Raw genomic sequence first — 12,022 nt, 5'->3', positions numbered from 1 at the left:
CATGTCCACAGGCCCCGGGCTTGTGGCTTGCAGCGGCATGTGGTGGGACATCTAGTCTACACGCCGGTGGCAGAAGGTGAGCAGTCAGGCCTGAGTGTGCATGGGCGGGCATGCACCGTGGGCGGCGGGTGCCTTTGTGATGCCTCTGCCTGGGTGTGCATGGGCGGCTAGGCGATGTTATCTTGTGCAAGTGTGTGTACTGTGCCAGTCATGTATCTGGACTCTGTTTCAGATGAGGGCTCTGAATCAGATGAGTGTCCTGGTGTACTGCTATACATACCGGCACGTGTTTGGAGACACACCGGTGGCAGCAGGTGAGCTGTGTTGTCTGGGTGCGCTGGGGAGGCTCTCTCCCTCTCCCTCTCCCTCTCCCCCTCTCCCTTCCTCTCTCCCTCTCCCTCCCCCTCTCCCACTCTCCCACTCTCTCTCCCTCTTCCCCCTCCCCCTCTCCCACTCTCCCCCTCTCTCCCTCTCCCTCCCTCCCTCTCCCTCTCTCCCTCTCCCCCTCTCCCACTCTCTCTCCCTCTCCCCCTCTCCCACTCTCTCCCCCTCTCCCACTCTCCCACTCTCTCCCCCTCACTCTCTCACTCTCTGTCCTTTGATGTGGGCAGGACACACTTTCTCATCATGTTTTTTGTCTTGCAGGCTTTGACCTAAGGGGTGTCCCTCGGGGAGCCGCCACGTGTCTTCATTTAATTTCAGTTTTCATTTTAATTTCAGTTTTATTTGTCGCTTCGAAAGTGAATGTGTGATGCTCATTTCAGTGACGACACATGCATTTCAACTGGTGTGATTGTGCGACATCATGCAGAATATTTTGTACATGTTTTTGTGTAGCTGATGTGGCATGTCTTTGTTGGGGTGGGGGTGCCAGGGAGGGGTGGTCCGGGGGGTAGTGTGGGTTGGTGTTGTGGTCCTCTTGGGTGTCCGGGCCGCATGATGTGTGGCTCCATGGCATCTGCTGCACTTCCGATGTGGCCTTGGGCTGGTCTCCCTTTTGTGGTGCTGGCTGCCGTCCGACTTAACACCAGGTCAGGGCAGGTGTAGATTTGCTGGTGCAAATGCGCCTTATCGCTGGTTTTGTGTTCTCATTGCCGATCGGGCTGGTCGTTGAGAATGTTGAAGTGTGGTGTTGTCGCGACTTTTGGTACCGGAACGCCGACTCTGCATCTCATTAGAGATAGTTGCGGAGATCCTCTGTGGCGATGTTTTTTGCGGCTGCTATCGCGGGTAAACTGGTGCTGTGGGCTAATAGCACCAGCTTGTGAATGGTGAGGTAAATTTATCACGACTTTGGCTGCGATAAATTGCAGTTATTTCGGCGACAGCTCCTTGTGAATATGGCCATATGTGTGCTGCATTTTGCAGCACACATAGAAAGAGGACGTAACAAGGATCTTCTCATTACGCCTCCCCAGGGAAGGTGGCGCATTTTAGCGCATTCCCAGGTTTGCCAGTTCTGGTAAATCTAGGAATGTGTCAAAGTCCATGGGCGTTGCATGGGAACACCCATGCAACGCCCATGGAAAGTCTTCCCGTGGCAGAGTACGCAACGTCGTGATTTGTGCTGCGTTGCGTTACTCCATATTTGACGTCACAGACGGCCACCTTAAGATGCCCATGCGTGACTTCAGATATCTGCCTTTAAAGTTGCGTTGCGCATGCACTACTTTGCGCGCTGCATCCCTGACACAACTGGGGTCATATATATGCCCCTAAATGTGACAACTCGACTGCAACCAATGCACAACCCACTGAGCAATGTTTGCATAAAATGTGTTTCTGCAAACGATTTATCCCTGGAGACAGAAAGCAGGGACCGTGTGTGGAAAATCAAACTCGTTCATTTTTCAACGATCACTAGAAACGCAGAATGCATTTTAAAATGTTAATTCTACAATCCTAATCTCGTTCACAATTGTAACAACACGGCATTTACAACTATAGAAGAACAATTCAATTAACACTGCAACATGTTTGTTGCATGTTTATGGCACTAGCAGCCTCATTTGCAACTTCTAGGCACTGTATTATTTCTAAACATTAGAATAAAATTACTACTTATGTGTTTCAAAGGTGGGGCGCGCGCACACCTGTTTCCGAACAACAGGAAATGTTGGGCCAAATTAAAAGCAACCCCGCTGTTCCTGTCACAAGGCGAAAGAAAATCGTGGCTGACCAAGATCACACGCAGCATCACAGCAGCCGCTGAAGGCCAGAAGCCTCACTGGAGCCTTTGATGTCATGCCCGGCCGCTCTCGATGCCCACTTGATGTCCCTCTGGCCTCTCGTTTTCTGAGTCCAGTTTTTATACCATTTACTCAGGGGCCTGTTCAAAACCTCTAAAGTGACAGTAGACATGGAATGATGGACCAGAGGCTGAACCGGTACTAGCAGGGATGCATTTGCATACCTTGATTATCAGAGCTCCAGGACTCATTTGCAGAGAAGAAGAACATGCTGGAAAGGGGCATTCGGCGGAATCACAGTTACTCCCTTGTCGCCTGTTTGAAGAACATACGATTCCTGCTGAAAAGAAAGGTCTTTTATACGTCCTCGGAATGATAAGGTAGATGCATTAAGAAATATTCATGATTATGTGCAATGACTATATGGGCTGGGTGCAATAAAAGAAGGAAACTCATTAAGGAAGGTACAAAGGGCCAAACTCCCCAATTTAAAAAAAAAAACTGTCCAGTGTGTGTCGTCCAAACATGCAGGAACAGCTCCCTTTTTGCATGGTGATGCAATAGGGTAACATTTGAGTTCTCTCGGCTGGTGATGTTGGCATAAACTTACACAGAACTCAGAGGTCACTCAGGGTTCGAAGCCATGGAAAATGGCTTAACCCTTTGTGGCCCAGCGGAGGCTGCAATACCTTGTGAGGCGGTAGCAGCTGGGTTGAATAACACAGCTCCCCCTGTTGATGGAGAAGAGGAAGCGCATACATATCCAGCGAAGAAGAGATGCCTTGTGCTTGAGTCTGGCTAGAGCGGAGGCTGGTACTGCTGGTGCATCAGGGTTGGTGGCATTAATGGCCCATCAAACTGCATACCTCGGGATGGCCAACTGCAGTGCAATGGAACTGGCTTAGACCCAAGTGGTTCCTTCCTGTTGAGATGGGCAGGAGGCGGCGGAGACTAATGAATACCAAGCAAACATGGACCAAGATATTGGTCTTATTTGTGGACCTTTCAGTTTGTAAAACGAGAGAGTTCCCTGTTCACTAATGGCCGATAACCATTTGGTTCCAAAATGGAAGGGCGTAGCTTCACAGCACTGCTTCTCTTGTCGGTAACAGGGCCTCCATTCTTATTTTTGTTCTAACTGGCTTCATCTCTTTACTAGAAGAAAAGAGACAATAGTTCAGCCAACGAGCTTGAGAATAGTGAACCGAAGAACCAAAGGATGCATCCAAACACACTTTTAAGACCAACCAATAAACTAGGTCCAATGCTTTTGAAAGCATGAGGGAGTGCAGCAGGTCAGTGAAACGAGGCAAGAAAGGAGTCTGTAGGAGCTTCTGAAACACACACGAAGAGGGAGCTGTTTGGAGGGAAAATGTTTTCGCCGCTGAGGTTAAAAATATTCCTTTTTGAAAAAAAGATTGTAACAAGCTTAGTTGATGCATCAAACATGTAATTATCATGTCTATTTTGGGCCAAAGCACCATTTAAAGCAATCTTCATGGTGGGGGATATTCGGTAATATAGTAATATTTCACTGTTTTTGCACAGCTACCATGTTGGCCTTGATTGTTTTAGACGGAGGCATTACTGGGTCCTCCAGCTTTGATGTTGACTAATGACATCACCCCCAAGTGATGGGAGGGACAGGTTTGCTCTGAAGCATAAGTCAGACCTGAATCTCATTGAAAATTGGAGGTTTCTCAATTCCACTCATTCTACCCCAAGTGAAGGAAAGTGTCCTTTTTCTATCGTCTCCCCACACATTTTTCTCCACTGCTTCTGTTCATGACTCTGAAGGTGCATTAGACGCTGCCGTCCAGGCCCCAGTGCACTCTCCCTGAAGTATGATGTATGTAAATTGCTAAACCCAATTGGCAAGGACTTTACCCCCTTATAAGTTCCTGGTAAGTGGTACCAATGGAACGCCGGGACATGGGAGTTAATGGGGTCACCAGGGCCTGCAGCACACATTGTGCCATCCAGACTGTCCCAAGTAAAGAAAAGGCAGGCCTGACATTACAGACTGCAGGAGCAGTGCAAACTACACATATAAACACAAGTTTCTATACCACTATAGTAGATATTATTCTAATAAGGGATACTTAAGTGTTCAGGGGACCATAGGATAACACTCAGGCTGCCTGCTCCATTATGGTCCCACTGAAAAGTGTCATGTTTGGTATCAAACAACATGTTTCATCAAATCTGACATGTTCCCCATTTCGGATATGATGTGGCATGTAACCATGCTAGCTAAGAGGTTGCCCACCTGGTTGCCCACCTGGGTGCCCCCGTCTTTCCTGTGCCCAGGCCAACAGTCTGCAGCTGCTGCCACCAAGACAGGAATCTGCTCCCCCCTACCAAGAGGTGCGACACTCCAAGGAGTCAGAAACAAATGCCTGCCTGGGCGGGAGATGATGTCACCTCCAACCCTGAGAGGATGGCTAGTGAAGTGGCACATCAAGGCTGTCAGCTTTATTGCTCTCACCACCTCTGTAACTTGGCTGTTTCCCAAAGGAGGAAACAGCCCGCCACCTGCCCTCAGACACATTTGCTCCAGGGCAGGTGGGAAAATCAGGTAGTCAGGAGGCAAACATCCCCAGAAGGCTAGCCACACCCCTAGGGTTGGCTACATGATCTGTACAGCTGAGGATGGGTGCTGACATTTTTAAAAGTAGCTGAATAGTGGGTTTAGGGTAGAAAGGATGGCACACACCCCTGAATGTAGTCACCTCAGGAGCGTATTAGCCGCTGGGGCTAATAGCTGATTGGCTACTTGCACCCAAAACCCTAACACCTCTAAATATAGGATTTAAGGGGCACCCCTGGCACCAGAACCGCAGATCTGCCTGAATTGCAACCAAGGACAAAGAGGAGACCTGAGTCTGTGACATCAGAACATGCATAAAGCAAAATGCCATAATCTGCACCTGTGGAAACCACTCTGCATCTGCACAACTGTGACTCATCTGGGACCAGAGACTGGTTCAAAAAGAAAGGCGGACCCCTCTGCAAGCCAAAGACAGCTCCAGAACACCCCTGGAGTAGAGATACTAGTCCCCTGCAGCCCGCATGTAAAGCACACTACTGAAACCAATGAATCACTTGGAATCAGGCCTGCAGAAGAATTTCCCAAAAGTAAATGGTCTAGTGCATTGTGGGAAAAGTAGTCCTGACCTCCAGCAGGTTTCAAGCATCTATTGCTTTCCCCGAGACTGAAGTAACCATAAATTGTGTTTGCTGCTACCAAGGCTTGGTGGTGGCCAGTTGGGCAAGCACTAACTTTGTTCGACACTGCACCTCAAGACAATCACACTACATCATCATCCTGCTGCCTCAGTGGTCCCTTTGTCCAATATTTTTCATCCCTTTCCTCACCGGCCGCAAAACCAGCAACCACGGATCCTGCCTTCAGTAGCAGGGACAGCTAGGACAACTCTGCACCCGGGCCCTACGAGCCGGGTAACATTCAGCTGGCTGTCAGAGCCTGGTCATGGGACCCCCATCACCTTACTTCCCACTAGTTTTCTCTGGACTCGACCTGCAAGTGACGAGTGTCACTAGTATGTTTTCTTGTTGACAGCAACTTTACTGTTTTGCAGGAGTTAAATGAATAATGTTAAATTTACTAGTGTGAATCCAACGGTCCTACTTGGGGGACACAAAAAGATATTACATAGTGAAGCCTCACCAGCGTCAATGCATAATCCCCACTTTTCAACACCAAGGCTTCACTGCACATTATTTCCACGTAATACATGGGTCCAGATTTTAGTGGAACGTGATAGCGACTTGTGCTGTGATCGGATTTACTTTTCAACACAAATCATGATTTGCATTGGAACACTGCATAAAGTAATGTATCATTAGCGCTATGTGCTACTTTGCATCTAGGGGGTGTTCCATAAGTGGTACATGGGTATTCCCAATCAACCACCAATGGGTTTTGACATACCTTCCTATCCACTAACAGTCATAGGAAGGGCTTTGCGCCAATAAGGGACACTTTCTTGAGGCAGCAGTAACTGTGCAGCAATTTTAGAATTCTCCACATTATTCCACCTTTGTAAGTGTGCTGCACTGTACAATGAACATGCAAAGTATGAAAGCTATTAAAGCACAGCTTTTGTACTGGAAGGGTTTACTTCCAGAACAAAACCTGTGATTGATGAAACACACGCACCCGTAACTGTTATGCAAGAATCTGTGATTTGCCTCTTATCCATTTTTTTTTTGGGGGGTGGGGAATTTTATGTAGTGGAAACTCACCCCACAATTATCAGAGCGCTTTACACAATCACCAGTTGGATTACAGACGGACATATTCATTCTTTTGTTAGACACGGGGAGATTAAGTGATTTGCCCACAATCACAAGATGTAGAGCGTCCATGCCGACACTCGAACCCGGTTCCCCAGGTTTGATGTCGACCGCTCTAGCCGTTAGGCCACATCATCTCTAATCTCACACCACTACTGGGGAAGAGAAAACCAGCAGATATCTTAGCAGATATGCTGCTGTTTTTCTCTCATTGTTTGACATGATGCAGCGCAGCAACTTTGGCTGCTGTGTTGAGGTGCATCAAACCAAGTAAATCTGCCCCTTAATATTTTCCTTTCTACAAAGAGCCTCGTTAGGATCATCCTCACATCTGGCATAGATACGCTACTGCTCCCGATTCATGCAAGACTCCTGAAGTCTGAATGATCATATCCAATCCTTAGATAGGTCCTCTAGGCTTTTATTCCATCCCATACACCACCGTGTAACAGATGGTAGTCGTAATTTGGTCTCATATTTCTATGATAAAAGTAAACGTTATCTAACATGGCTGTCTAAGCGCCTTCACCTTTGCGTCACAGTGTCCGCCCAACTGTGGCTGCTTCATCTGCTGAACAGCCCAGCAGCCCCTTCCTATCTGCCTCTAGAATTGTCATAACCACCCTAGAGTTCTCAGCCTCTGCTGGGTAACTCAGCTCTGCCTCTCTTGGCCCAACTTATAGCTTGGTCAAGTAGGAAGCCCTAGCCCACCTATTTGAAGGCAACCTTGGAAAACTCAATGATCTCTGGGATGGCTTTTACTGCGACTTTCCTTATTAATAGACAGCTACCCTAGTAGTACCAGGTGGAGGTCGAATTAATGTACCGGATGACGGCACAGAAGATTGTGCCTTTCTGCAACTCACACTCCTTCCATAAAATGTCAAACTAAACAAATAGCACCTAGAACCTCACACATGACCACAGTCTGCAACTATAGATCATCCTACCTCCATACACTTTTCAAACAACACACTCAGTCTCAGCCAGCATCACAACAGACAAGGTTGAGGGCTGCAAGGCCTCACAGGTAGCACTAGAGGGCCAAACAGATCCAAGGATGCTTTGCATGGTGACTGTTCTTAGCTCTCTCCACATTAACCTGGGGGTGAATTGTTCGGGAGATCTCACTGAAAGACTCTGAAATGTGTATATTTGACAGCATCTTGTTTTTATGTCTACCTAGAAGTGTTTATGTTTAAAAAAACAATGTTTTATTCCTACCCTACGTGAGACAATACAAATGAGCCAAGTATTTTGTTATATTGTGATTTATTTTACTATGTTACAGCAAAAACATTTGGATGTCCCAAAAAGGATGCACTTTGTAAACGACCGTGGTGGGACACATGTGAGGACGACACCGACTGCTATGGATACGAGCGCTGCTGTGACTCGCACTGTGTTTTACCCTGTGAGGACCCTGTGATAGGTAGGAGCTGTGGTAATTCAAAGGAGGGTCCCAGTATGAAGTAAGACTTAATCAGGCTGTTTACAAATCATTAGCTATAGTACTGAGCATAAAACAAGGACTCCTGGCCTGCTCTACAAGAGTCAAACTGTATGAAAATGTAATAAAACACACCTACATAAATAATTGAAGACTGTGATAATCATTTCACTTAAAGGACAACATTCAGTAGGTGATGCATTCAGAGTAACTCTAAGTGAATGTTTCATGCTTTCTTGTGTCTGATAATATATTAGAAAAGAAACTGCTTGAGTGTATCCCCAAATGTTATCAACAAGGAGGAATATCTATTATGATTTTACATCGCCCTTGCCTCGTGCAAGGGGCGACACAAAACCTAGAATTATATTTTACTTGTCTTTTTAGTCCTACTGGTACTGCAGCCATTGATCTTGGCTCTCTTGATCCAGGTTGTCCTTGTTCAGGTCCTCGGGAGCCTGGTTGTTTTGTTCCTGGTCTACCTGGCCGTAATTAGTCCCTATCTTCCTTATCCAGGTTTCCTGGTACTACTGACCAGTGCCCTCCATGGCCTGATCTTTGTAGTCCTCTCCAATCTGGTTATGATCCTCCTGGCCCTAGTCCTTCTGCTCCTTGCTAGGTCTGCAGCTAACTTTACAATGTACGGACCCTGTACTTCTTGGTCTTTCTGATCATCATTCCCATGTACTGCTGCAACTAGGCCTTTGTACCTTGGGTCTCATGTTTCACCGACTCTGGGTACTGGACCTTTTCACCCCCTCATGCAAATTCTGATCCTCAGCCATCCTTGTCCTGCTCCTCTGGTTTATCTGTTCCTAGTCCACCTGCTCATGGTTGTTCTGGCCCATGTAGTCCTGGTCTTAGTCCTGGTACATCTCTGTTTGGTTCCTATGTATCGAGTCTTTTGTGCTGGCCCCATTGACCTTGTTTTCACTAATCCTCCCAGTCTCCAGGTCCTCCCCCCCCCCCATCCTAGTCCTACTAGTCCTCCAGGTCTCCTGGTGTTCCTGATCCAACTTGTTTATTTCAATCTGAGGAATTGGTTGCATTTGAAAAAAAGTAATCACTTTATTTAAAAGCAATCACAGAAATTCTGGACTGCTGATTCCAGCAGGCCACCATCCCTGTGGTTTAATTAATATTCATGAGGTAGGTCAATTTGCTACACCCTAGGAATCGCTAAATGAAATTCTATGAGTTTCATACATTAGGAATAGTGATTGTCTGCAAATCGCAATCAGGCAATGTCAGTTAGGCAATCGCTATTCTTAATATTGATACATCCAGCCCCTCCGCTGTTTATCCATCCTCCAGTCAAAGTGTACATCATCTCTCCTATTTAGGCGGTGGCTGGCTCAACAGCAGTGATTATGTACTATTTTGCAAGTTGCCTGGTAAATAAGATATTATGTCCTATTTGGCAGCGGACGGATAAATAGCCACTTCCTTCTGATATATGACTTAAATTAATAGAATACTTCTCTGGAATAATCTTTAGTTTCAAAACATGTTATTACAAATAACGCCCAGCAGATCCTCTCTCTCACTAATGAACCCACAGTCACCAGCTTCCACAGTGGGATGAAGGCCTTCGCCACCTGGATGAAGGACAGCTGCCTCAAGCTCAACTCAGAGAAGACCGAAGTCCTCCTCCTCAGCTCCACTCCCTTTGCCTGAGATGACTCCTGGTGGCCCACAGATCTTGAACCCCACAGACCATGCACGAAACTTCTGCATCATCCTGAACTCCTCGCTCACCATGAACCGCCTGATCCATGCTGTCTCATCATCTTGCTTCCATACACTATGCCTGCTCCAAAAGATCTTCAAGTGGATCTCTGCGGAGTCCAGAAAGATGATCACCCACGCACTCCTCAGCAGCAGACTTGACTACGACAACACACTCTACGCCAGCATCACCCAGAAACTCCTCAAGAAACTGCAGAACATTCAGAATGCACAGCCAGACTCATCCTCAATATCCCCTGCAGCAGCCACATCACTGGCCACCTGAAAGAACTCCACTGGGTCACAGTCAACAAAAGAATCACCTTCAAGCTCCTCACACATGCCTACAAAGCCCTACATGACGTGGGACCTGTGTACCTCAACAACCGCCTTGTATTCCACGCACCGACCAGAGACCTTCGTTCCGCCCAACTGGTCCTGGCCACTGTCCCAAGTAACTGCAAAACCACTGCTGTAGGAAGACCCTTCCCCTACCTCACAGCAAAGACCTGGAATACCCTGCCTCACCACCTCAGGCAATGACCCTCACGGCCTCAATTCAGGAAGGACCTCAAGACCTGGCTCTTCGACTGAACCACAGTGCCTTCAATGGATCAGCAGTCCCCCTCACCCCCCCAGCACTTTGAGACCCTTACAGGTGAGTAGTCGCGCTTTACAAGTCACTTCATTGATTGATTGATAGGAGCTGAGGGGCCACGCCCCCCTGACCTTTTGCCCCTAAAGAACAGTGTCGATCTGGCTGAACAAAGGTCGGCCTGACAGACACTCTTCATTTTCAGGTCAGGCAGCCAGGTGTTAAACATGCACTAAATGTACAGGCTCCTGGCTGCCTGAGCTGAACTTTGCTGGGCTGAGGATGTCACAGCTCCTGTGGGTGTGACCTCCTCAGCTCAGTAACGGTTCCTGAAGCCCTCCTTCTTGGTGACGAGGGGTAGAGTCACTCAATGCCTTGGACCTGGGAGCTTCCAGTTTAAGCCCTGAAGCGCCCAGGGCCGAGTGCCAATCCGTGACACTTAGTCACAGTTGTGGTGGGGTCAGCAATATCACTGACCCCATCCCACTCTGTGATGAGTTTGGGACTGCTGTCTTCCACCTTAGGTCAACCAATGAGGAAAGGCCACAGTCCAAACACTCCTGGGACTTCTGAGGATTGGGAGTGCTGCCTTTCGTCATTGACTGACCTAAGTTCAACCAATGAGAGAAGGCAGCAGTCCCAACCCTCCTGGGACTTCCGAAGCAGAGCTTCAGGTAAGTGTGATCTTTTTAAAGATTATTGTTTGGTGGGTGCGTGCGTGTAATATTTGGTAATGATTGTTGTGAATGGACGTGTGTATGTGCGCACGTGTGTGAATGCATGGGTGTGAGTGAGTTTGTATGTGTGCGTGTATGTCCCGTCCCTCCCCCTTCCTCCTAAAATTACCACCCTCCACTGTTCTGTTATCACAACAGCAGCATGAGTGACTGTTCCAAGAAACTGGAATTTGTTGGTTATTGGAAAAAATAATATTTCTACATGTAAAATCAAAGCAACAGATCAAATAATATTTGAAGTAAATATGGAAATTTCTTTTCTGGAAAATACAGAAGTTTGAAGTGATGTTGTTGTGCTTCAAATCTAGAGGGAGATTTAAAGATTGTGCTCATGTAAAGCACTACAATACTTTCTCGTCGAGTTCGCGCAATATAACTCTACACTCTACAAAATAATAATAAAAATAAAAAAAAGGTTAGTGAATGATTTTCCAAAACTAACTTCTGTTTCTCCTACTCTTTGCGTTTGAACTGATTTGTGCACAGCGAATTAAAAATATTTAATGGCATTTTGTAAAATATGTTTCCATGCTGTGGTTGCTTGAGCTCTTCATTACTTTCCTCTTGAATCCCTCACCCTATTCTAAGAAATTGTTCTCTGCTTTTTAATCTGCAGAAAAGAAGGGATCGTGCCCACTGCCTCCCACCTACCCGACGTGTGGTGACTTCCATAGCCCACCCACGAATGCGTGCTCCACAGACCAGCAGTGCCCGGGAGAGGAGAAGTGCTGTGAATACGGCTGCCGGCTGCAGTGCAAGGAGCCCTTGCAAGGTACTGAGCAGTACCAGCTATGGAACCCACGCGAGCACGCACTGTCGCCAGGGAGATCCTGAGCCGAGCCCCTAGGCCGCGAGGACGGGAGTCCCAAAGAGGAAAGTGCAGGTTATCACATCCGGAAACACATGGTACTCTGGCATTTGGCATTAACGGGGGAGGCCCTGAAATGAGGCATAACATGCAGACTTTATCCGCATGTCTCTGTATTTACCTGTCCTTTTTAGG

At 47.3% G+C, this 12,022-nt stretch overlaps 1 protein-coding gene across 1 annotated transcript in view; it reads left to right on the top strand.

Annotated features, from left to right (window-relative positions):
* LOC146822222 (uncharacterized) overlaps positions 1 to 12,022 on the top strand; it is a 563,188-nt gene that overhangs the window by 401,884 nt on the left and 149,282 nt on the right. The window contains exons 18-19 of the mRNA XM_085609987.1: positions 7,801 to 7,941; positions 11,636 to 11,791. Of these exons, the coding sequence (XP_085466113.1) occupies positions 7,801 to 7,941; positions 11,636 to 11,791 (297 nt within the window). The remainder of the gene's footprint in view (positions 1 to 7,800; positions 7,942 to 11,635; positions 11,792 to 12,022) is intronic.

The sequence above is a fragment of the Triturus cristatus genome, chromosome 6 (assembly GCF_964204655.1).
Source record: "Triturus cristatus chromosome 6, aTriCri1.1, whole genome shotgun sequence".
Classification (NCBI taxonomy): domain Eukaryota; kingdom Metazoa; phylum Chordata; class Amphibia; order Caudata; family Salamandridae; genus Triturus; species Triturus cristatus.
Note: the sequence above shows the minus strand (reverse complement) of the source record. Positions and strands in the feature narration are given on the sequence as shown.